Raw genomic sequence first — 27,043 nt, forward strand, 5'->3', positions numbered from 1 at the left:
AGCGTGTGTTTATCATGAAGCAAATTAAGAGACAAGGAGCTGGGGCGCCCGGCTGACCCAATAGGTAGAGCAGTGATTCCTGATCTCAGAGTCAGAGTCTGGGCCCCACAGTGGGTGCAGACATCACTTAAAAAAAAAAAAAAAAACTTCCAAAAACAAAAAATCCATAGAAGATAAATGGTGGCCAGAGAATTCTGAGACTTTAGGAAAATGCAAATTGCTGAAGCTCAGCAAACATCTCGAGTAATTTCAGTATTACTGGAAGTTTGCGGTTAAATCATGAAGCCCACAGAAAAGCAAATAAAGTCTTAATTATCCCCAGAGGAACCAGAAGTTGTGTGGCACAGTTCTGTTCCCAGTGGCTCAGCCAGGAGCATCTGCACGGTGATACGGATGCTGAGTAGCGAACACCAACCAGGACCATGCTCTGGAGGGAAGGAAAGGTATGCTGGGGGTGGGGCGCCACTGGGAAAGCGGCCTTCTGGCTCTAGTGGGAAGGCCGTGGGTGATGGTCTGGGAGGGCCAAGGGTGATGGCCGGAACTGAAAAACACAACCAGCAGTATGGTCTTGTGACTGAACCCGGCCCCCCAACGAGGGGCAAAGGGGCTGGAGGTTGAAGCCAGCAGTTCCGTCACACACGCCTCTAACAGCCTCCACAGGACCCCAGCAGGACAGGTCTAGAGTGCTCGCAGTTCAGATCAGTGAACACGGGGAGGGGGGTACAGATGGGGAATATGTGGGGGCTCCGTTCCCTCCCCCGTACCTGGCCCTACGCATCTCTTCCACATGGGTGTTCGAGTTGTAGCCTTTCCTTGGGAACTGGTGATAAAAACTGGTAGGTAAAGAGAAGATACATCACTTAGACATATGGAGATAAAAAAGATTAAAAGAACTCAAATTGGTTGCCTTTAGGGAGGATGTGATGGGAGCCTGCTGTTGTAACAAACCTTTAGAACCATTTAGTCTTGAAACTGCGTATCTTTTAAAAATACTCAAAAATAAAGCAATCTTCAGAGTGATAAAAAGGAGTTAGGAAATTGATTCTAACATGACCCAGTCATTGAAGTTTCAGGCTCCAGGAACAGACCTTAAAGTCCTCATCAGCCTCCTTCCCCCATTTTTCCGGCTCCCAAAGCCGTCATCTTCAGCCCAGGGCCCTGGTCCCAAGTACTATGCGTGCCAGTGCTGACGGCCCACCCATGGCCGACGGGGCCCTACCGACTCTGCCAGCTTCTCCCCTGGAGGGGCCCCTACCTGTCCCCCCGGCATGAAAACCTGCACTGGAAATGAGTGTTTCCAACAACCCAGGATTTTCAGGTGAGGCAAACGAACACACACCCCACGCTGCTGGAGCTCTCAAGAATTAAAAGTATTACAGTCATATGATTCAAGGATTTATTAAGTCATACATGCAAAACATAACTGCTAATTGCATTAGCAAAAGATCAATGTAAAAACACTCCACAAGTCTGCAACGGTCAATTTAAAAAATTTTGTTATAGTGGTTGAAAGGTCCAACCTTATATTCTTGCCAGCGGGTAAGTTGTACAGAACGTGGTTATTAGCACGAGCACGGGCTTACGGAACCTCACAGACCCAAGGAACGTGGTTAGTTAGGCAGAGCGACAGGAAGCATGTGTCCAGGGGGGAAGGGTCGGGGGGAGGCAAGGCGGAGGGTCAGCATTAGTCAAGGTACAGTACTGGTGATCTGGCAAGACAATGATGTTAAGAAAGTTCATAGTTCAGGAATATCTAAAATATTTCAAAAACTGTAAAGCTGCAACACAATTTTTACACCTAATTACTAGAAAACTAAGGAAAGCGCTTAATAGCTCTGAATAAAGTAATGTGAACAGGAATGCACTTTCACTAATCTACAAAAGAAATGTCTAATGCGTTATCAGAAAGATTTTATAATACAAGGAGGCATATTGCTCATTAAGAAGGGTTCTATAAGAAAAGCACTAAGTTAGCAACTATGGGAACGACCAGTTCAAAGATGAATTAAATGCCCGATCTCAAGAGGGATGGCAGGTCTAAGAAAAAAAGCTTAAAACACTTAGTGATGATCCCGACCTTTCATCGTTCGCTGCATGACAGAAATTAATCTTCTAGGATTTTACCCGTGACACTTTCGGCTTAATAATGACGTGCACAGTGTAGTGTTAAGTTAACCTCCATGTTTTGTCAGAATACTGTCTTCATCCTCTGATCGCGTCCTGTGGTGCGCATGCCCGCCCCGGTGCGCCCCTGGCCACAGTGGCCCCTGCGTCACGGGGACGGGAGCCAGAGGGCGGTTCCAAATCTCAGCCAAAGCAGTTACACTAACTTTAAAAAAAAAAAAAAAAAATCACTACAAAATTAAAAAGATTGATCCAGAGAGCTGAGCTATTACACTCGTTCTGCAAGGACAGCACGTGCCAGGGGCGCACACGGGCTGCGCAGGGAGGAGGTGGTGGGCGCTCCCGCCTGAGACTAGCTAGCGGGCATCTGCGTTTCCCGACTGGAGACGCTGCAGTCTCTCCTCAAAGACAAAGGTCGTAAACGGTTTAGTGCTTAGTGTTCTCAGCACAACGATTCAACTTAGTTCACAAGATATTTTGGCAACTCTTAATCTGAGCAAGAACAGGGGCTTTTAAAAAATAAGGCTTTAAGAACGCTTGCCATTTTAGGGCTAAATTTTAATATAATGTGAAAGTTTGAAGTCTTAAACTTGAAACAAATAAAACCTAAAAATTACCGATTGATTCAAAATGGTTTTATGGAAAAACTAATCTGTAACAAAAACTTGGCATTGAGTGCGAAGGCTCCACCATTTTTGAGCAAAGCATACAAAGGTTCCGAGGGGGACAGGAGAGGGGCCCGGACATTTACAACAGCAGGCATTTTCTCTTCCTCTTCTTGACGGGAGGGGGGCACAGAACTGCTCGAATGGCTTCATCAAACACTGTCTTGAGGCCTCGCTGCGTGAGCGCCGAGCACTCCAGGTATTTTACAGCACCTGCCGAGACAGAGCCAGTCACGCCCGCGAGCCCACTCTTTCCAGCCTGAACAAGGGCAGGAAGCGGCTCCCGGGCCCTGCCGCCTGTGCGGCCCAACCCGAGCCCGCACCCTCCTGGTGAGCATCAAAAGGACCGGAGTCGGTAAAACACGCTCTCTACCTCCCCAGACGGCACTCAAGTCTGTCACAAAAATAAAGCCCATGCAAAGAAAACAGACATGAAAATGCAGGATTTCCTACCGATCTCCTTGGCCATGGCCAAACCCTGCGGGTAGGTGATGGGAGTCAGCTTCTTCTCCTTCAGTTTTTCAATCGTGTCTTTGTCGTCCCTGAGGTCAAGTTTGGTTCCCACCAAGATGATGGGGGTGTTGGGACAGTGGTGTCGCACTTCAGGGTACCACTGGGTGCAAGAGAGAATCATGACCTCTCCTCGCCTCCATCACAGCTGTCCCACCCCACCTTAGTCCCTCGGAGCTCCCTGCGGGCAGGCGACGCTCTCTGCGGGCAGGAGACGCCCTCCAGGCCTTGCTCACTCCTCTCAATCCCTTCAAGAACCACAGGCCCACCTGTGGGCACTGGATCAGCAAGTCAGGACTCCCAAGACTAAGACCTAACAGAACAGGCTCTACTGGTCTGTAAGAACAAGGGGGGGGACTCCCCCTCCCCCCAAAAACCACCTTTTGGTAAATGAGTCAAGTTGTTACATCAACTCTGAGGATACTACCTACCTATTCAGCAGTGAGAATGGACTACATGGACTGAGGTCCCTACTCTCCCTGGACACATCTCTGATCACAGCTGAAGGACATCCCTCGCGTGTCATTTTTCACTAGGAAGTGCGTGAAAGATGTGGAAAGTAGGAAGTCATGGCCACTATCTTTATCAGGTAACTCCATCGGATGGACTCGGAAAGTGCTCTCTGTTTTAACAAGGAACACAGCGTTCCTTCCTGATCAGACCCTGAAACTTTAGAACTCTACGTAAGAGTCAGAGACTTCAAAAACTGATCTACCTAAGCAGAATTACAAAATCAATTTCAGTAATTAAAACTTCTATCACTAAATGGGAATTTTACCTCCTGAAGAGGACATTACGTAGCAAAACACTGGTCTAAAACATCTCCACTTACCTTTGCTCGAACATTTTCAAATGATGCAGGACTCACAAGAGAAAAGCAAATTAGGAATACATCCTATAAAGAGAAAAGACAGGCGGTTAGAAACGGTCTCACAGTGACAAAGGCGCTCTGCTTCATCACTGCTGTGGGACTGAAGCCCGAGCCGAAGCGCACATATTAGGTGCAAGCAGTTGGTGTCTAAAGCGTACTCCCTGGTCACACCCTTCAGTTCTGTCAGAAGCTCCCAGACCAGAACCAGCATGTGAAGCAGCCAGTTACTTAAGAGAAGAAGGGAGAGGATTTACTAGAATGTGCTAGAATTTCCTAGAGGCTAGAGAGGCCTCAAACCAGCCCCCCAGGAGGCCTTTTCCTTTACTCCCAACTCCCACTGGAAACTTTAAATGGTCTTAATTCTATACAGGGACAAAACCAGTGTCATGGTGCCACTCCGGTTATTTCTGTAAAACATGGTCTGTTTTTCAAAAGCAGACTAAAACCTTTATTTTCACATATTGACTCCTTAAGTGACTTAAAATTTAGTATAAATGATTTTGAGAACAACTGAACACAACAGTTTGGCACAAATTCAATGACTCTTGGGAACTGGGAATACCGGTAACCAATATTATTATCAGTTTCCCCTCCTGAGGAGTATTCTTTTAAAAATATGTACAAATGGGATGCTTTTCATTAAGCTCCCCATGTGCACATTAAGTACATTTCAGGTGACCACTGGGTTGCAATTAAACTGCTGCTTTAAGAGCTGCCACCAGCGTCCCCGACACGGAGTCCCCAGCACAAGGTGGGGCCCGGCCATTTGCTAACTGAGCACCTTCGGCCACGAAGGAGGATGCTGCCGTGTGTGAGCGGCGTCTTCCCGGCTGTCCGTTCTCAGACCCAAGCAGGGCCCTGGAGGACTCGCAGCTGGGCAGTCATAGCCGGAATAGAGATTCAAAGGAAAAGTCGGGGCAGAGTAAATACAAGGAGGAATTTCAGACTAAACCTAAGACCTCTGTCCCGCTCTGTATTGTGCAGAGTCAGATGGAAATATTTAGCTGTATTAAAAATGCTTAAGAGTTTCTAAAATGCTCGGTTTATAAATCCCTTTCCTAGGAAAAGGCAATTCTGCTACTTTGTGAACCTGCATCTCCCAAGCTAACAGTCCCCCGCTAGCGCTTTCCATCATCCAGCTGATCCCTTGTACCTGGAAAGGGAAAGAAACATCCCACACAGCAGCTGTTCATCGGTGACAAGTAACAAACACCAGCGCATGCACAGGCTCATCCAAGAATCACCACGGCAGGTCGGCACTGGGTTACGTCATTTCGAAGCAGGTGGGTTAGCTCAGCCGAGCGCCCCAGACACCAGGGACACCGGGGGACACCGAGAGAAGAGGCGCCCGCAGCCATGCTCAGTCCTGCTCTGCGGTGGGCGGCAGGTGGAGCCTCCGCAGCCCGGCCGCCACCAGCCCAGGGGAGGCCCCTCGCCAAAGTCCCTCCTTTCACGCGGAAGGAGGGCAGCAAGCAGTTCACAAACCGCTTTAATTCAAGCCAGTAGGTAAACTGTCTCGCTCCTCTGAAAGCACATTTCATCAAGCAAAACCCAACCTCGAGTGAACTGAATACAAAACACTCAAGGAACGTGGGGCTCAAGAGGAAATCCTGGGGGAACTAAGTGAAATGAGAGAACAGATAAAGCTTGAAACTGAAGTCGATTGAAAGTTTTACATACGGCAACCGGCTTGTCTTTGCCCCTGGAGGTTATATCCTTACCATACGTTTCTCCAACCTAGTAATGCATGAGAACTTTGTTTGAGTTTAGTAAAAACTGAGGAAGATAAAAGTCAACAATATCCATTATTTCTTCTTCATCAGAATTGTCTCAACCCTCCCAAAGGATCTGAAAGCAGAGGATTATCTAGCATCTGTGATGCCAAACCCCACCAAAACTCCATCACACCCTGTGAAGGTCATGGTGAAGATGGAGGTCAGGCACACGCGGGTGGGAGAGGAGGGCTACCCAGAGGAGCACACGGGAGTTTCCTGTTCTGGCAGTGTCACCACGGCGCCCGATGAAGCACCGGGACTCTGTCCTGTCAGCAAATGTGAAGAAAGCAACCGTCCTTCCTTAACGAAGGCACGTCTGTGCGTCTACTGGCACCAGGCATGCGGGTCAAAGATCTGCGTCCACGTTCTTAGCCACAGGCTGGAGGCGACAGCCACAAATGGAGGCGTACCTGCCCTCAGGGCCGGGCCCCGGAAGTGCTGCTGGGTGGGAGCTGCTGCGGGAGGGGAGTGAGACCCTAAGTGTTCACCCCAGGCCCCGCAGCTGTGTATGGGACGGACGCCCAGAAGGGATGGCGTCTCCAGCGTCCACCACAGCTTTCAATTTGTCCCTTTGTTCCAACAAAAATCTAAAGACTTGCTCTTCAAGCAACACAGAACCCTATGCATCTTCTGAGACAGACGAACAAGAGAATTAACTTCCTCTCTCTCTGGCTTCTCCGACCCATGATGTGAGAATATAAAAGTTGCCATTTTCACCTATGGGCTACTCATGAAGATTCATGCTCCCGGGGCCTTGACATGATGCCAAATCCTTACTGTGACGCAGAGACCCCTGGGGATAGGCCACAAAAATGAGGCTTCAAAATATCCTCCTACCACATCTGTTCTACCCTTCTCGATTTCTAAAACATCCTTTTTAATGAAGAAAAATGCTTTCCATCCTACGTGAACATTCTGCCATCTGCCCGTTCCTTTCTCATCCCCCCAGCCTAAATATGGCTTTAAAAATATCTAGTGCTTCTAAAAAAATTACATGGAAATAATAAAACTTGAGAAGAAAATGTCTAGTGCTTCTGATACTTCGGTCTTCCAGCAGCAACTCGCTCCAATATTCGCCTTCCAACCCAACGCTCCGCACAGACTGCTGTTCGGCCTCAGTGGGCGGTGTCTCCCGTTCATGCGGGAGCCTGGAGCCCGGTGGCAGGGGCCGCCTGGCCTTCCTCCCGGTGTCACCGTGTGTCCTGGAGCCTCTTTACTCCACCTGGGCCGCCCTGGGTCGCAGGCTCCCCTTCCCTCCGGCCTGAACGCTGCCCTCCTCACGCCGGCAGCTGATTCCTGACCACACAGGCTCCTGCCAGGCCTTCTGTGACTTGGCTCCATGTCGGATACACTGCTCCCTCATGGTCACGTCTGCCGCCTCCCCCCGGTGTGTGGCAGGCACCACGGACCCGGAGTGGACTCGGGGGCGGCTGCGATCTCCCGACTCCGAACATCCTACGGCTGCTCGCTCTCTTGCTCTCACTCCCTCTCTCATTTCCTTCTCTTCCCAACGCCTTCCAGCCGGCTCTTCCTTTCAGGCCAGGCACAGTTCTTACTGCAGGCATTCTAGGAGCCGGGAAAGGAGCAGGACGCACACGGGGCAGAGCAAAGACGCATACGTGTGGCACCCACGGGGAGCGGCTTGGGAAAGCAGCGCAGGGCAAAGACAAGGGCCGCCCCAGAGCTGGGAGCCAGCGTGGCGCTCACAGCTTGGCTACATGGCAGGCTCCCGCCGAAGATGACAGTCTCCCAGAGCACCGTGTCACATCGCGGGGCCACACTGACGTGAGAACAGAAGTAAAGAAACAAAGAGAAGACCACTTAACAATCCTAACAAGGTCACCATGCAAACTACGGAAATCCCAAACGTCCCCCCCTCACAGCCAACAAGGCTGTGTGACAGCGTCTGCCCGGTCACAGATCTGGCCACATGTCCTCCTCCCCGCCCTGGAACTACCCTGCTTCCTGCCAGCACCCAATCCAGAGGAAGCCCTAGCCCAAATCACACACCACGCTGTCCCCGAGGCGCAGGTCTCGCTCAGGGCAGAAGAACAAACCTGACTTCGTTCAGCCACAGGTGTGTTCCTAGTGACCTGTGGCTGGAGAACACAGAGGCTGCCACGCAAACAAAGTAGAAAAAGCCATCTGAAAACCCAAACGGCTAAACCCAACACATACAGCCATTTCTCCTTGTGGTCCAGGTCACACCTGGCACTTCCAAGCTGAGCGCCCACGGAAACTACAGCCGGGCCCGGATGCCAAGAGGCCCGGCATCTCGGGCAACCGCGGGCCTCGCTGGACCCACACAGAACACAGGCCTTGTGAGCCTGCAAGTCACGCACGTTCCCACACCCACCACTAAATCCTGGAACAAGCAGGCAAACGCAGCTGACTGGACACGATGGAAGGTGCTGGGCCCGAGCATTACACAGGTCATGCCGCCACAATGACAGGCCAACTGCAGATGGATGTACAGAGCTTATAGGACAGCAGGCACCACGCCAGGCCTCCTTAAAATACGGGGCTCAAACTCACAATCGTGAGATCAAGGCCTGAGCTGAGATCAAGAGTCCGACATTTATCCCACTGAGCCACCCATGAGCCCCTATTACAGGACATTCTTAAAAAGAAAGTACAAAGACAACTTACTAAAGGACAGGAAAGCCTAAGGATGACTTAATTTGGACAAATAAAAATCTGAAGGGCAATTTCTACTGAATGTGAGTCCCTGCTTGCCATCTTCCAGAGAACGTTAGAACAAATGCCTTCAACAGACTTAGCTTCGCTACTCACAGCTGCCCAACAGAGGACAGTGGCATTAAATGCCCACAGGAAACATGACCTCTATTTTGGGGGGGGGGTCACCAAGCCCTAAACAGGGTGAGATGTGGACACAAAATCGTCCTCCAGCCCTCTAGGAGAGAGTCTTGAGCAGTAATGGATGAGCCACATAAACAGCCTGTAAACCAAAGAGCCACCTTCCAGTGAGTACAAAGTTCAGGGGCGTCCCCACAGCCAAGGTGCCAGCCGGCAGCCACCAGGCCTGCTCCCCCCTGGCGGGACAGCGTGTTGCAAAGGAAGGAGACCTTCCAGGCACCAGTCTCCGCATTCAGGGCCGCTGCCGCCACCCCCCACCCTCCAGGAGCCAACAAAACCTCCTCATCCACACGACGCCAGCGGGCGCATCTTTAACTGCTATCCGGCCACTCTACCCGCTGCTCAAAGGCACCAAGGACACCCCTCTGTTGGCACGTGACACGTCACACAGGATGTGCATGAGCCATCTGAGAGTCAGTTATGCCTCACCCCCCCCACCCCCTTAGCCGTTCCAGTACGTGGCAGGAAAAGAGCACCTTACACAGATGGGGCACGGGGAGTGAAATCCTGCCCTAGGAGGACAACACCCTGTGGCCTGACTCAATCTGTCACTTTACCTGCGTATCCTCTGGCATATGGAGTGGGGACCTTGCCAAGTCACCTTTGACTTACGGCGAGGGACTCCTCAGAGAGAAAGGACGCACCCTCCCTGCACCCATGAGTCACGGGAGGAGTTCCTACTTCTCAGAAGTGACACCCCACCCTTCCAGACAGCCAGTGGGGTAAAGACTCCTACTCTGTCCGTCAAAAGGTGAGGAGAGTAAATCTACTTAAAATCTGGAATTATCAAGCACCCACTGGGGATGGAATAGTTTCCTAAACACGGTGAAGAATTCAAACCATTTGGTGATTATGAGCTGATTTTCAAAACTTAATCACAGTTAATTTTTAGCTGGAGATTAACTGAGCCATCATTCATTCAAACCTCCCATTTTACAGTTCTGGTCTTTTTTTTTTAGGACTGTTACAATTCATCTGAAGGACAATCAGCAAAAATCTGCAGCTTGAAACAAATGGATTTGGCAGTTACTCCAGCAGGAAATAACAGAAGACAATGACCGTTGCATTGTAAACCTGTACTCAGAAGTATAAAACTATCCATTACTAAAAATAGGAAGTTAAATTTAAAAACAAAACCAAGATGTGGGGAGGCTGGAACTATGGTTTTGTCCACCCACACTACGCCCCAAGAAAGTGACGTTCAGAGCCAGCCAAGGGTCGACTCCTGTCTTCACCAGGGTGTTGCCTTGACCCCGACCCCTCTGTCATCCAGGCTTGCTGAGAGCATGCGCAGCAGCTTCCAGTCATTCAGGCCTAGCCAGCTAGGACTTGAAGAGCTCTCCAGATGTGTGAGTCTTCATGGCTGCGACACTAGAGTGCCTGGGACGTGCCTGGACCCTTCTGTGCGCTTTGTACATATTGCTCACCTAATCCTATGAGGAGACAGGTCAAGACAGAGCCCTGAGGAAACCTGCCAGGGTCACAGAGCTAGGAAGCAAGAGCGCAGGGTGGAAACCTAAGGAATGTGCACTCGTGCGTAGTCTTTTGGCCAGTGAGCCTCCTGAGTCTCCAGAGTTGTTTTAAAATACTTTTAAGATGAACAACAAACATGTAACAAGAGAAGCAAACGATGCAAATAAGACCTGATTAAAAGAAAAGTGGTTTTTAAGCATATTTTCACCAGCTACTACTCTCATTGGCTTTTGGTACACAGGTCATTTGTCTGAAATGGGAGCAAAACTAATCTAGAAGTACTTCTGATGGGACACAGTGGGTATAATTGTACAAAACTGAAACCTGAACCTACATCGCAAAGACTTAGGAGCTTAAAGCGACAGAGGGCGTCTGGGTGGAGCCCCTGGCTGGCTCAGTGGGTAGAGTGTATGGCTCTTGACCTCAGATTCGTGAGCAAGGAGCCCAATTAAATTAAAAAAAAAAAGAGAAGAAAAATATTAAACCCAAAAGACAAGTCACTAACTTGATTTCCAAAAACCTTAATCCTAACAGGGCACCTGGGTAGCTCAGTCGGTTAGGCATCCGACTCTTGATTTTGGGTCAGGTCGTGATCTCCCAGTTCAGGAGGGTCGAGCCCCACACCAGGCTCTAGGCTGACAGAGAAGACTCTGCTTGGAATTCTCTCTCTCTGCCCCTCCCGTGTTTGCACTCTCACTCTCAAAATAAATAAATAAACATTAAAAAAAAAAATCTTAATCCTAATGATTTAATTTGATTCTGTGGTACAGAACTGTTACAAAGCAAACTGATCTTGAAACTAATTACTGCTGAAACTGGTTTGCAAAAACAGAATGGTACCTCTTTCATACAGTTATCCTAAAATAAAAAATGAATGTATGTAAAATATATGACACCGTATTTACCAAAGAAATGAGAACAAGCAGGGGCGCCTGGGTGGCTCAGTCAGTTAAGCGTCCAACTTCAGCTCAGGCCATGATCTCAGAGTTTGTGGGTTTGAACCCCACGTCGGGCTCTGTGCTAACAGCTAGCTCAGAGCCTGGAGCCCATTTCAGATTCTGTGTCTCCCTCTCTCTCTGACCCTCCCCTGCTCACACTGTCTTTCTGAGGAATAAATAAAACATTAAAAAAAAAAAAAAAAAAAAGAAATGAGAACAAGCAAACTCTTGGTTTGCATCTCGGGGGACACCTGCTACTGAACTATCGCGAGCTTGTATTACTCAGTATGCACCAAAGATGGCAATACAGCAGACCCCTAAACAACTACAGCAGACCCCTAAACAACGTGAGGGGGGGCCTAGGGGTGCTGACCCCCCCAGCAATCAAAACTCCATGTATTACTTTGACTCCCTGAAAATTTAACAAATGGCTTGCCGCTGACCAGAAGCCTTACCAGCAGTATGAACAGTTGATGGACATAGGTTTCGTATGTTACATGCATTGTGCACTGTGTTCTTACACTAGAGTAAGCCAAAGAAAATGTCACTAAAGGGTACCTGGGTGGCTCAGTCACTTGAGGGTCAGACTTTGGCTCAGGTCATGGTCTCTCCGTTGAGTTCAAGCCCTGCGTCAGGTTCTGTGCTGACAGCTCAAAACCTTGAGTCCGCTTCAGATTCTGTGTCTCCCCCTCTCTCTGCCCCTCCCCCGCTCATACTTTGTGTCTCTCTCAAAAATAAACATTAAAAAAAATTTTTAAGAACAATTTTTTAATGTTTATCTTGAGTGAGAGAGAGAGCGAGCAGAGGAGGGACAGAGAGAGAAAGAGACAGAATCCGAAGCAGACTCCAGGCTCCAGTTGTCAGCATAGAACCTGATATGAGGCTTAAACTCACAAACCATGAGATCATGACCTGAGCAGAAGCCGGATGCTTAACCGACTGAGTGACCCAGGTGCCCCTAAAAAAATGTTTTTAAATTAAAAATTTAAAAAGTCACTAAGAAGATCTGGAGAAAGAAACATACTCACTGAAATATACCTACAGGCCTTGTCTAAGCGGACACGTGCATTCAAACGTGAGGGCCAACTGTGCAAGCAAACCCACAAGTGATACGCAATTTCAATATTCAGAAATCATATATTCTAAAGGACACATTAAAAGTCAGTCATGATCCTTACTGTTTGCGGATAGGATAAGGGACGTAATCTGTCATAATCTTCTTGTCCAGCTGTGTCCCATAAGCCCAGATTCACCGGTTTTCCATCCACCATAACGTTGGCAGAGTAGTTGTCAAAACTGCGGAATAGAGTAAAAACGGTTAGTCTTTAGCTGTGAAGCATTAGGTGCAGATCAGGGACTCGGGTGACTGTCCTAGCGAGGGTCCCAGAGGAGATGTGCCAAGGCTGGGCGCGGCCTGGAGACTGCCAGGCCAGCAGCAGGGCTGCACACAGGCGCCGGGGCAACTGACTGGGGGAGGGAAAGCGGGCCCGAGTGTAAGTGAAACAAATCAACACCTGGAGAAACCCACCCAAGAAACAAAGGACAAGCTAGTCAGTGTAACCAAAACAAGGTACTGTCGGCAACAGGAAACCTTTGCCTTTTCAACAGAACATTAAGATTCTTCTACCCCAAAGAAACAGAGTATAAAATCAATCCCTCTTTCAAATCCCACTTGTTGAGATTTATTTTCGGGTATGTATGCTTCATCTTCAACAAGGTGGCGCAGCACAGAGCCACCGCACCGAGGCAGGGCAACAATTAGGTCGTGGTCATCCAGCCAGGCCTACGACCAAAGCGCAATGGGAACACAACACAAACCTGATGTGAGGGGCTATCATGTACCATTTTCAGAGTAAGTGTACCGGGTTACACGCATACCTAAAGTCACCTGAAGTTGCTACACAAAAATTACTTAATGATAAGCAGAGGCGGCCCAAGAAAGCCTGGCTGACAGGCAGAAAATAAGGATGACTTAAAACTCACAAGTACCACCAAGTACTTCATTAGAAAGAAAACCTGGCATTGCCACTTAAACCAGGGCAAGTACCAAACAGGACACAATACAGCTGCCTGTAAGATACAGTTCGGAATCCACGTTCACATACTCTCAACATTAAAACTCAGGACTTCCTAAACTGCAGCAGCAAAGCCCAAGTCTGAGTAAGGCTCCAATATGGCTTAAAGAACAGAACGACGAAACTAGCTTTTGTGAAGAGAAAAGTCTGGGTACCGTAATTCTGCTTCTGTGAGAAAAGGGCAGATTAATCAAATACACAAGATCGGACTTTTTTTCCACATGGGAAAAAGAATCAAGTGTCTGTCTTCTACTATTTCAAAAAATAAATTCTAAATGAATTAACGATTAAAAGCTTTAGCCACAAAAATCTAGAACAAACACTTTTCCATCACTGAAGTAGGAATGGTCTTACTCAATGAAGGCAGAGTGAAATATTTACATAAAAACATCACACTTCCTGGGGCACCTTGGGCGGCTTAGTTGGTTGAGCATCCCACTTTGGCTCAGGTCATGATCTTACAGTTCGTAGGTTTGAGCCCTGCACTGGGCTCTATGCTGATAGCACGGAGCCTGCTTCAGATCCTCTATCCTTCCCCTCCACCTCTGCCCCTCCCCTGCTCATGCTCCTTTCAAAAATAAAGTGAAAAACAAAAACAAAAACACAATCAAACTTCTTTATGGCAGAAGACCTCATAATGAAGTTCAAAGACAAATGAGAGACAGAAGGATTGAGATTTCTCATACACAGAAGTTCCATCAGTAAGAAAAAAGTCTTAGTAGGAAAATAAGTAAAAGATTTCAACAGGCCATCCACAGAAGACTACAAATGGACAGCGAACATTTGAGAGATTTCAACCCCACCAGGGATCAGAAATGCAAATGAGAAAGTAACTTTTTCAACTCCTGTCACCCACAGTCCGACAAGGGGCCTGCTTCAGTCACAGCTGGTCCAAGTATAGCCCTTTGGCAGCAAGTGGGTAGTTATCTATCAGAAATGGAAATATCCACTCCCTTCGGATGTAGCACACCTCCACTTCTCAGCATCTGTATCTATGTGCACAAAGACACGTGCGATGTTTAACCCAGTAAAAAATCCCCAAACGAACCTCATGACCAGTGGTTCTATCAGCCACAGTAGTTCAAAGTCACTGACAGTGATAATGATTTAGTTCTACCTCCATGTGGAGATGAGGAAAGTCCCCACCATAAAACCAGAACGACATGGAGAGTATGATCCCACTTCTGTGAAACTCTGGGCAACACTGCAGTGCACATGCTGTGCTCGACAAGATCAGCATGGGTGGGACATGAGGTTTCCTCTACCAGGATAGCAGCTCTAAGGACAGAGCTGACACCACGGCCCCAGGGTGACGTGTTATGAGGCTCAGTTACAGGGGCTCCGCAGAATCCCATCATTAAAAAAACAATCCCATCTCCACCCAATTCTGGGGCCCAGAAGGAATAAGCGACTCGGTAGCCAATTGTGTCCTCCTGTAACGGCCCCCCAACACCACCCTGTTTCAGTTCCACAGCCTGATAACTTAACAGTGACCTGTAACCATTGAGATCACTTGCCAGAAAAGGCCAATTACAATAAAACGGACTATTTCATGTTCCGGCTCCTTGATCCTTCACACACAGATCTAGAGAGCCAAACTGATCTGAAACTCTTACGTTATCCAGTCTTCTCATTTCTGTTTGTTAACTTTGTTTCCTGAAGGTCTAAAAACCAATTAGGAAAGCTGTGTGTCTCATCACAAGGTAGAAACTTTAGATTAAGTATTTTTTAAAAGCCCAAGTATCTTATAATCAGCCACTGGTGAATGGTTTAAGTGGAAAATTAATCAGATCTATTCACGTAAGTATTAAGAATGCCTTTACAGCAAAACAAAGGTCAGAGGAAAAAAAGAACAACAACAACAACAAAAAAGCACATCACAAACAAGTAAATTCCTTATTTAACTCAAGATACTTACACAGTGGGGATATATTCTCCAGGAAATGCATTGGTTGTGTAACTGATAAGTAGGCACGTTTTACCTACAGCTCTAAGGAGAGAGAAAAAAATGATGTAAGTTGGTTAGTCAACACGAATGTAATCATTTCATTATTCTGTTAAATTCATAGAAAAATCAAGAAGTACACAAGTACTTAGCATTAAACAGTTTCTGTAACCTTTTACTTAACGCTACACATTTTTATCCTGAAATTTACAGTAAACAATTGTAAATTGCTCAAAAAGGAGCCTTCCTGCTCTGTTTTGGCTTTAGCATTCACAGAACCAGCTGTTAAATAAGCACAGGTTGAAGAGGAACAACAGTTTAAAATGGAAAAGTCTCTGTGTGAACATTTGTACAAGCCTCTCATCGGAGAATCTTCATTTCTATCCTCATTTTGATATTTACTAATAAGCAAACACAGCCTTCCTCTCTGCAACTTCGACTTGGTTGCTAAGTAATAAACTTTGCTGCCTCAGAGCGGTAGCTCAAACCCACCACCTTTTAAGGCCTTCCCTCTGGCACCAGTAATGACTGTTCTCTTAACAGCGTGCTTAGTCACTAACGCCCCACACATAGAGCTGTGAACCACAAAGAGCCATACACAGCTCACTTTATTCATCTGTATTCACTGGCCACTCCACAACCCCCATCCTCACACCTCACCATCCGCCTTTAGAGCAGCTAACACAGTATATTCTGGACATATTAATTAACAGCTCAGGGGTGCTGGCATAAACTTCCCAAACAAAGCTGCAAAGAGGAGAAAGTAAAAAAAGAATCATGGAGAAAATCTCCAAAGACAGAAGGTCCTCCTGCACAACTAGTGGGGGTACAGTGTGCCACCTGGCAGAGGTCAGAGTGCTGACTTCGAGTCTCCCAACCACTTGAAATTTTCACCAGAATATCACAAATTAAGATCACTGTGCCCTTAGCCAAAAAATGAATTCCGAATCTGACATTCTCAGGGTGACTTCAGGCGCTTCTGAGAGCCTGTGTCCCCGGCCTGATTCACTATATGTTCTTAAAAGAGCCCATCTCCCTTCTGTTGGTTTACAAGGTCACGTCACACAAGTTCTAAATTGTACGATTTTGTTGTCCAATCTCAACTACTATGAATTAGGATTCACCATAAAGAAGTTAAGTGCTTTTCTATTTTCACAGCACTCTTAGCTTAAGGCAAAAACCTCTCAGTGAAGACAGATTACAAGCCCATCCGGTTTGCCAATACTTGTTTTACTCATAACATTATTAAGGGCTTAAAAATTGAACTCCCACCCTGAAGACCTCACAGACTCAAACATTACATTACATCATCAGGAAGTAGCTCCCAACTCCTAAAGGCTTTCTAAACAAAAATGACTCACTGACCGTACATTTTGTTAAAGCTTATAGTGTCAACCTACACATGCAGGAGGTAGAGATCTGCAGTCATTACCCTAGATTGGAGACCCAGGGCCAACTCTGTATCTTATTAGCTGGACTTTTTGTAAGCTTCAACTTCCTTATGCGCCTCAGTTTTTTCAAATGTAAAATGGATGCAAAATTACTAAAAGCATTAATTCTACTTCGATCTGTACCAACAAAGCATATACTATGCAAAGTAGTATACTAGGTATTGAAGATTTTGCAAGGAAGACGACTTCACGGAATTTGTGTTGTTATTTTAACGTTTGTTTCTTTTTTGAGAGAGAGTGGGACAGTGTGAGTTGAGGGGCAGAGAGAGAGACTCAGAATCTGAAGCAAGTTCCCCAGGCTCTGTCTGAGCTGAGAACACAGAACCTGACAGGGCCAGAACAGAGTACAAGATCATGACCTGAGTGGAAGTCAGACGCTTAATGGACTAAGCTACCCAGATGCCCCATTTAGGCAGTTATTAAAGCAAAAATGAAGAGTACATGGGGCACCTGGGTGGCTCAATCTGTTAAGCGTGAGACTCCCTCTTTTTTTTTTTTAATGTTTTATTTATTTCTGAGAGAGACAGAGAGACTGACAGACAGCGTGAGCAGGGGAGGGTCAGAGAGAGAAGGAGACACAGAATCTGAAGCAGGCTCAAGGCTCTGAGGTAGCTGTCAGCAGAGCCTGACGCAGGACTCGAACCCACAAACCGGGAGATCATGACCTGAGCCGAAGTTGGATGCTTAACCGGCTGAGCCACCCAGGCACCCCACGCGTGAGACTAGATCTTGGCTCGGGTCAAGATCTCATGGTTCAAGGGATCAAGCCCTTCACTGACGGCACAGAGCCTGCTTGGGATTCTCTCTTTCCCTCTCTGACCCAGTCATGTTCTCTCTAAATTAAATAAGTAAATAAATAAATAAAACATTTTAAAAAATGAAGAGTACAGTCATTACATAAAATTTTAGTGTGACAACTATTACTAAAGATGGTCTGGGGGATGCCTGGCTGGATCAATCAGTAGAGCATCCAACTCTCAACCTCAGGGTCCTAGTTTGAGCCCCACATAGGCGTACAGCCTACTTTTAAAAAAAGGTATCTTTTGGGGCACCTGGGTGGCTCAGTGTGTTAAGCAACCAACTCTTAATCTCAGCTCAGGTCTTGATCTCAGGGTTGGGAGTTCAAGCCTTGGATTGGGCTCTGCACTGGGTATGAAGCCTACTTAAAAAAAAGATGTGAGTGGGGGGGCAGGGGGCACCTGAGTGGCTCAGTTGCTTAAGCATCTGACTTCGGCTCAGGTCATGACCTCACAGTTCTTGAGTGTGAGCCCCATGTTGGGCTCTGGGCTGACAGCTCAGAACCTGGAGACTGCTTCAGATTCTGTTTCTCTCTCTCTCTGCCCCTCCCTTGCTCATACTGTCTCTCCCTCAAATATAAATAATAAACATTTAAAAATTTTTTTAAAAAGATGCTCTTGGAAATGTATAGCAAAAGGATCTAACTTAGTCTTGGAGCTGATCGAGGAGGTCGCAATGTACACTGAAACCAGGAGTGGGGACATGACAGGAGGAACATTCTAGGCAAAAACAGCAGCATTTTTTTTTTCCACTTGATAACATTGTTTAATGACAGAATGCTCAGTTTTACCTAGAACTTTCAAGTCTTTTTTTTTTTTTTAATCTATTTGTTTTGACAGAGGGAGGAGGAGGAGGAGGAGGATAGGAAGGGCAGAGAGAGAAGATGAGAGAGAGAATCCCAAGCAGGCTCCCCACTGTCATCAGAGCCAGACACCAGGCTTGATCTCACAAACCGTGAGATCATGAACCGACCCAAAATCAAGAGTCAGATGTTCAGCCACTGAGCCCCCCAAGTGTTCTGACAAATCTTGTTGAGTAGTAACTTAATTTAGTTTTTTTTTTTTTTTAACATTTACTTATTATTGAGAAACAGAGAGAGATAGAGCATGAGCATGGGAGGGGCAGAGAGAGGGGGAGACACAGAATCCGAAGCAGGCTCCAGACTCTGAGCTGTCAGCACAGAGACCGATGCGGGGCTCAAACCCACGAGGGGTGAGATCATGACTGGAGCCAAAGTCAGACACTCAACTGACTGAACCACCCAGGCACCCCTAATTTAGTTTGTTTTTTTTTTTTTTAATGCAAACAAACCAACATGATAAACATTGGTTTTCTTTTACCCTTATGGGCTTCCTTGGAATTAAAAGACACTCACACCTCATGTGTGAGTTGAAATTTTTGGTATCCATCTACATGGAATAAAGTGATGATGAGGTTACCTTTCTTTAAAGTCAAAGATTTCTTGTCCTATGGATGCTTCATTCAAAATGTCACAAAAACAGAAGCATTTCTAGTGAGTCCAGCACAAATGAAAAATCAAGAACTAAGGGGGAAGCAGCAAAGGAAGCTCTGAGGAGGTTGTCATCTCTTCTTGTTAAGGACATGGGACTTGATCCTACTTGGGAAGTCCCAGAAGATTTTTAGTTGCCAAGAAACCATTAAATTTGCATTTTTAGAAGCAGCCTCTGACTGCAGTGTGGAAAGAGCACTGAGGAAGGAAGCTGGAACTGGAGACAGGAAAATAAGAGTGGTGTGAACCAAGGAGGGGGATTCAGGGTAAAGAGAAGTGGGCCATTTCTAGAGCTTCCTAGGCGTGCAGCAGAACAAGATGGCCCAGCCATGGGCTAGATGTGGTAGCTAAGGAAGAGAATGGAGTCCAAGGCCATAATGGCTGAGCCTCTTTCCAAAATTACAAATGTGTAAAAATGTTAATAGTTACTGCCTCCCAACATCAAAGATAAGCAGCTATAAAGGTTTTAATGGTTATGTTAAAATGTCATAGCAGTACTTCCTTTAAGAGCCTGTCCCAAATCTTTTCCATATGTATAGGAACAAAGCTATTACCATAAATACAACCAACTTTGTTTCAAAAGTTCTAAAATCTCTTTTCCTGAAACTTCACCTTTAGCCAAGGCATCATCTTTTGAAAGGTTTAACTGTAAAGGAACTCAAGGTACTGGCATACCCTGATACTGACAAATTTTATTACCAATCATTACAGCTATAAACCTAATCTAGAAGAAGTTATTAAATTATAAAATTCTGACTTAAGTACATGTCCAACCACTGATTTAAATATTTAACTAATTAAAAAAAAAGATAAAACAAAAAACATTACGGTGATTTACCTCCAATTAGTGTTATTTATTCACTCCTTTTAAACACACTCCACAAGTAAACTCAAGAGGCCAAAGTCAACATGGGCTCCAGGCAGTCAGAGCTCCCCACAGGAAGAATGGAAGTCGCTTTTCATCACAGCCTTGACTGATGCAGCAGCAGAACCTCCGGAAGTTACTATCTGCTTTGGAATTTCCAATTTTATATACACTAAACCGTGCAGCTCAGCCTTTTTTTAATCCTTGAAAGCTGCCACAACTTTAGAAAATGAACAAAATAAAGTTCATGTGAGCATTTTTTAAAGCCTATCTGTGCCTCTCCTGCTCTTATAGAAATTATAAAGATTAAAGCCAGTAACTCATGTTCCTATTATGTTCTTTATTTTCCTATTAGAACTTCAAGGAGGGGCGCCTGGGTGGCTTAGTCGGTTAAGCGTCCGACTTTTGCTTAGGTCATGATCTCGCGGTTCGTGGGTTCGAGCCCCGCATCGGGCACTGTGCTGACTGCCAGCTCAGAGCCTGGAGCCTGTTTCAGTCTGTGACTCCCTCTCTCTCTGACCCTCCCCTGCTCACGCTGTCTCTCTCTCTCTCTCCTAGAAATAAATAAAACATTAAAAAAATAAAAAAAATAAAAAAAAAAAAAGAACTTCAAGGAAATATTTAAAATTTGGAGGGTAGGGGTGCCTGGGTAGCTCAGTAGGTTGAGTGTCCAACTTTGGCCCACCTCATGATTTCATGGTTGTTGACTTCGAGCCCCACATTGGGCTTGCTGCTGTCAGTACAGAGCCGGCTTTGGATCTCATCTTCCTCTTTCTCTGCCCCTCCCCAACTCGCGCTCTCTAAAAAATAAATGAATACAGGGGCACCTGGGTGGCTGACTTCAACTCAGGTCATGATCTCGCAGTCTGTGAGTTCAAGCGCCACATCGGGCTCTGTGCTGACAGCTTGGAGCTTGGAACCTGGAGCCTGCTTCCAATTCTGTGTCTCCCTCTCTCTGCCCCTCCCCTGCCTGTGCTATGTCTGTCTGTCTCTGTCGCTCTCAAAAATAAACATTTAAAAAATTTTAAATAAGTAAATAAAAAGATACACTGATCTTAGGACCAAAAAAACCCAGATTTCTCCAATGAGAAAATAAGGAGCCTGTACTGCTGTCTACAAGTACATAGATCTTGGGGCTCTGGGGGAGGCTCAATCAGTTAAGCAGTGGAATTCAGCTCAGGTCATGATCTCACGCTGGTGAGTCCAAGCCCCACAATGGACTCGCACCCACAGTGCAGGGCCTGCTTGGGATTCTGTCCACCACCCCCAGCACTTGCACATGCTTTCTCTCTCTCAAATAAACTTTAAAAAAATAAAAATTAAAAAAAGGTACCTAGATATTAACAATATGTTAATTGAATTAAGTGAAATGTGAAAGTATTAAATATATATATTCATATTTATTGCATTAATGAAAGACCTTGAACGGAAGTCCTCAATTTACCCTGTGAAATGGAGTTTGGGAACTCTCCAACAGTAGGACTTCAGTAAATATATAACCATGCAAAGAATAAATTCAGGAAATGCACGGATAGTGTAGTTTAGTGCTACAAAAATATAAAACCTAATGTGAAATTTTGATATTCACTAATAGGGGACATCACAACCAACTTATGGAAAACCAGCCATTATCACCAATGGAGGGAGGCTTTAAAAAATTCAAAAACTGTGTAGCTTCTAGAACCCTCAAGGCTAAAGATGCTACGTCTGAGAGAGTTCAAGTCTGAAGAAGACTTTAAGCTACAGAACCACCAAAACTCATCCTAGGGTAGTTATTATCTGGATCTGTGGAAGATAGAGTTCAAAAACAAGACTTTTCATCTAACTGCGTATCAGCCTCATTCCCCTTCAAATCAAATCTTCTTAAAATACACCTTGATAATGGGAAGATATGTGGTAAGGATATATAGCAAAATACTGATTACACAACCTACATGGCAGGTGCTCACTACACAATTCTTTCAACTTTTCTGTATCTCTGAAATTTTTCATATTCAGATGTGGGAGGAAAAATAGTCCTCTGGTGACATGTGGTAATTGCTTTGGTAGCAGGATTCCTGAGAAAACATCTCCTTTTTAATAAGACTAAAAATTACAAGAAACTACCTGGTGATGCAGACGTGAACAAGTAGGAAGCACTAATACGTGTGGTGATTAATGCAGAAGGAAGAACATTATAAAAAGTGGCTTTAAGTTTTCTAAAAACGGATTCCTGATACTCCTCTACTGAACCCAACCCCAAACTTTTATTGGGATTATCATTTGAGAATTTAAAAAAAAAGCACCAAGATCAGAGTTAGATAACAAATCTAAACTTAGAAGCCAGTGTAGAATTCAAACACCTTTACAACAGGTCAAAAGAAAACATTTGGAACCCCATGCTCAAGACAAAAACACACATACAATTCATGAAGCACTTAAATTAATGGATCATACCATCACTGATTATTCAATGGAAATGAGTGGAGAGGAACTGGTGTATGTTCCTAAAAAGATGACATCATCATGGAAGGGATTTTTTATGCTCAACTAAAAAACATTCCTGGACACCAAAGTCTAAATTAGACCCTGGGCTGGAGAGACTACTAGCCCAATCTGCAGTGAACTAAAAGGGGCTTGAAGTCATTTACTCCCAGCCTTCTGGTCAACCAAAGCCAAAACACCACCAATAAAAATCGTTTAGGGCGCCTGGGTGGCTCAGTGGTTGGGCGTCTGACTTTGGCTCAGGTCATGATCTCATAGTTTGTGGGTTCAAGCCCCACACTGGGCTCTGTGAGGACTGCCAGCTCAGAGCCTGGAGCCTGTTTCAGATTCTGTGTCTCCCTCTCTCTGACCTTCCCCTGCTCACGCTGTCTCTCTCTCTCTCAGAAATAAAACATTTAAAAAAAATTTTTTTTAATGGTTTAGGGGTATCTCAGTCAGCTAAGCATCCAAATCTTGATTTCGGCTCAGGTCGTGATCTCTCAGTTCATGAGTTTGAGCCCCATGTCGGTGTAGAGCCTGCCTAGGATCCTCTCTCTCTGCCTCTCCCTTGCTCACTCATGCTCTCTCAAAATAAATAAAATAAACATTTTTAAAAAAGGGTTTGAGGATGGACGCCTGGGTGACTCGGTTAAGTGTCCAACTCTTGATTTCAGCTCAGGTCATGATCTCATGGTTCATGGATTCAAGCCCCACATTGGTCTCTGTGCTGATGCAGAGCCTGCTTGAGATTCTCTCTCTGCCCCTCCCCAGTCATCTCTCTCTCTTAAAATAGATAAAATTAAAAACATTAAAAAATTGTTTTGAATGGTTTTAGCAATATTGCTGTCTTACCTAAGTAAAGCTAAGAGAATCTTGGGGGCAGACGTCCCCCAAATAAAAGTGACAGACCCTGTGTTCAGGAAGGACTAACAAAATTAGGACCAACAGAAGGTTAATAGCATAAAAAGGTATCAAAATTTCATCTCATGTTTTATACTCAATGTCAACTGAACTGCTATATAGAAAATAATCCATAAGAATACAGGCTAATTGATCCTAGTTATGACTATGAAATAGCTTCTAACTGTAATTCCCAAGCATATTTTTAAAATAAGGAAGCTTTGCAATTTGTGCAACTTCAATTTATCTTTACTGCTTAAACTGTCCTTAATTGCTTCAGATTCCCCAGCATGGAGTTCTCTGCCCCACAAAATTCAGACCCACATTTACAGCTTTAACAGTTTTTGAATAAAAGAACATTCAACTATATCATCAGGCTGATGTTTTGTTTGGGTAAAAACAGAAAAATATTTTTGGTATGGAAAATTATGTGTCTAAATTTTTCATTGAAGTAATAACTTTTGCTACAAATTTTTCACTGAAGTAACATTTGCTATATGCTGTCCTTTATTTAAAGTAACAGAGGGGAGGGGTGCCTGGGTGGCTCAGTTGGTTAAGTGTCCGACTTTCCCTTAGGTCATGATCTCGCAGTTCGTGGGTTCGAGCTCTGTGTCAGGCTCTGTGCTGACTGCCAGCTCAGAGCCTGGAGCCTGTTTCAGTCTGTGACTCCCTCTCTCTCTGACCCTCCCCTGCTCACGCTGTCTCTCTCTCGCTCCTAGAAATAAATTAAAAAAAAAAAAAAAAAACATTAAAAAAAATAAAAAAATAAAGTAACGGTGGGGGGAGGGCGCCTGGGTGGCTCAACTGGTTAAGCGTCTGACTTCGGCTCAGGTCATGATCCCATAGTTCGTGGGTTAGAGCACCACGTCGGGCTCTGTGCTGACAGCTAGCTCAGAGCCTGGAGCCTGCTTCAGATTCTGTGTCTCCCCCTCTCTCTGACCCTTCCCTGCTCGCTCTCTCTCTCAGATATAAAACATTAAAAAAAAAAAAAGTAACGGAGCACATGGCTGGCTCAGCTAGTGGAGCATGCAACTCTTTGATATTGGGGTTGTGAGTTCAAGCTCCACATTGGGTGCAGAGATTATTTGAATAAATGAATGCATTTTAAAGATAAATAAATAGCTTAAATTTGTTATTCCACTTCTAACAGGACTCTTAGGCCCCCTCACCCAAACTACATCAATGTCAAATACAATACAAAAAAAAAAAAAACAAAACCTGACTGAAAACTTAATGCCAAGAAAACTGTGTTTTATGTCTACCACTCCCCTCAGAGACCTCCACAATGCTTTGGGGTAAGAGAAACTGTATGTACTCGGTAGGGGCCAGGCGCCTGGGAAGCACTTGGTATCCAGCATCTTGTTTAATCCTCACAAATTCAACTTGAGGCATCTCATCTGTCTTGTAGGGATGAGTGATATGTCCAGGGTTTCCCCCTAAATAGTGGGGTGGAGACCTAAAGGAAGGATCCAGATCCCACAGCAGGCATTCAACAAGTATGCAACTAGATAAACAAGCCAATACAAACGGCAGAGGTCCATAATCTGAAGCATTAAACAGATCTGCTACTTATGTTTTAGTTCCAGACATTTTCAATTAAGGATATTACATAGGCTATTACTAGGGTTGGATATTGAATCCTCAGCAATTTGGCGTTTTTAAAAACTAGTATTATTTCATATTCTAAGCTTACTGATTCAACCTTCTTAATTTTTAAAGGAAATTCACGTTAAGTGCTCGCTTCGGCAGCACATATACTAAAATTAAAGAAAATTCACGTTAATTGTTCTTAAGACAACTTGATAAACGTTCAAATGTAAATTTCATTTAAACAATGTACTGATTTCCCTATTAAACTAAGTAACTGAAGATTCCCCCTCTCCTGCCAATGAAAGTAAAACTTTCTTTTGAAGGATTAAAAAAAAAAAAAGGTATCATACCTATTCCTAAATAGGTGGGAGTTGTAATTGTTAGCTATATACATAGAACCATGAAGTGTTAATAGTTTCACATGTTGACTCCAACAAAAATCAGTTCAACTGTCCCTGTATTGGCCGAGGAAACAATTTCAACGTCTAAACTGCAACAATCTAAACAAAGCCAATTCACAACTGGAGAGGCATAAAAGCCACATCAGTCCTAAAGACAAGTTTGGGGAATATTCATCAAAAGGAAGAGCTATGCTGGAACGCTTCCTTAGGCCTTACAAAACTTGAAAAATGCACCAACTGCCTTCTGAGTTTGATGAAAACTGATAGTAATTCTTGGAGCTTCCTTGTTCACAATCAACTACTCGAGCCCTGCTGAGACACACAATTTTGCTCGGATTACACTGAGATTCTTGTTTCTATCGGAGGGGAAAAAAAACTGCATAAGCCAAGTCTTGTCTTCCTCTAGGGCCTGTAACCACCAGACAGTAATGAAAAGAAATGCCTTGAGTCACAGGGCAGCTCCGCTCCGGGAGCCTGTTCTGCTACATCCCATACCTAATGCAAGAAGCGAAAGCCAATTTTTTTTTTTATGACCACACCACGTTCAGAAAAAAGAACAGTCTTAATCACACCCGACTCCTCGCAACTAGAATATCTAAAGTTTCTTCACGGAAAGAGCAAAAATAATCACCTAAAAAAAAAAAATCTTAAAACTGGCCCAAGTGTAAGCGGAAGATAACCCGTGGTAAATCAGTTTAGCGCCACCAAAGCCGCCCAGGCAAATATTCGTCCAGTATTGTGGACCTGGCCGCCGGGACACACGGAAGCTCTCAACTGGGCTCGAGAGGCTGATGTAAAAGCCCAGAAAGGGTCGGGTTTTTTTTCAGGAAGGCAACCTCAAGCCCGCCGGTGTCCAGGCGGACCAGGGAGGGTGGCGGCGCGGCTGCGGGGTCCCGCCCGGCGATCAGCGGGCCCAACAGAAGGCGGGAGGGTGGAGTTCCCTTTTCCCTCCGACCGCGGGTCGGCGACTCCTTCCCCCCCAACCAAAAAAATAAATAAATAAATAAGGGGTGGGGGTGAGCCAGAACCAGGCCCGTGCAGCCTGGTCCCCGGGGGTAGTGAAGGGTTGCCCGCGCCCCACGCCCCGCTCGGCAGAGAGGAGGGCTCCTACCGCGCGCGAGCCCGCTCGGCCCCGGCCCCCGGCCCTCGGTCCCCGGCCCCCCGGCCCGCGCACTCACCCGTCTCCCACCACCACACACTTGATGGCCTGCATTTGGGCCGCTCGCTGGGCCGCGGCGGCCGCCGGGCGCTGAGGCAAGAAGCGGCGGGCTCGGGGCGCGGCGGGCGAACGGGCGCGCAGCTGCGGGCAGCGGGGCGCAGAGTGCCGGGGCCGCTGTCCACGCCGCCTCGCCCTCCGCCAACGGGAAGCCGGAGACCAGCAGCGGCCACCACCCAAAGCTGGGGAAAACTGCGGAGAAACAGGAAATGGCCGCTCCACTCACATCCGGTCTCCCCTCCCCCCCCCTCGCTGGCGCGCTGCTCCCAGGCTCCGGGGCGGGGTCGCTCCTGCCCGCGCGCCTCCCGAGCTTCCTGCCGGCTTCGGGGATGCTCGGGAGACTCTCGGGAACGCTCGGCTCAACTCGGGAGCGCTCGGCTCCGGGGGGCGGGGGCTGGGGCGGGGCAGGCCAGCCGCCATCTTCGTGGCCCCTGATGACAGGCCTAAGTCTAGCCTTGTGTGATAACCTTAATTTAGAAGAGGAGGAGGTTCTTCCAGAAAATTCAGAATCTGAAAACTCTAAAGAAGGAAATACCACACATTGTACCAGATAACTGCTGTTCATTATGCCAAAAATATGTTGAAATTTGTTCCCT

At 46.1% G+C, this 27,043-nt stretch overlaps 1 protein-coding gene across 2 annotated transcripts; it reads right to left on the bottom strand.

The window, feature by feature from the left end:
• Window positions 1–1,382: 1,382 nt before the first annotated feature.
• RAC1 (Rac family small GTPase 1) lies at window positions 1,383–26,659 on the bottom strand. Of its 2 annotated transcripts, XM_039226032.1 has the most exons (7): window positions 26,410–26,659; window positions 15,227–15,298; window positions 12,412–12,529; window positions 5,851–5,907; window positions 4,132–4,194; window positions 3,243–3,402; window positions 1,383–3,002 (listed from the first exon to the last, which is right to left on the bottom strand). In XM_039226032.1, exons 1-7 carry the CDS (start codon window positions 26,442–26,444, stop codon window positions 2,872–2,874), a joined length of 636 nt encoding a protein of 211 aa, XP_039081963.1. In that variant the 5' UTR covers window positions 26,445–26,659; the 3' UTR covers window positions 1,383–2,871. The 2 variants fall into 2 exon arrangements, with proteins under 2 accessions (XP_039081963.1, XP_039081964.1); XM_039226033.1 differs by lacking the exon at window positions 5,851–5,907 and having other exon boundaries at window positions 26,410–26,657.
• Window positions 26,660–27,043: the final 384 nt, after the last annotated feature.

Source organism: Hyaena hyaena, unplaced genomic scaffold (assembly GCF_003009895.1).
Source record: "Hyaena hyaena isolate Hyena2069 unplaced genomic scaffold, ASM300989v1 scaffold_20, whole genome shotgun sequence".
In the NCBI taxonomy this organism is placed as follows: Eukaryota; Metazoa; Chordata; class Mammalia; order Carnivora; family Hyaenidae; genus Hyaena; species Hyaena hyaena.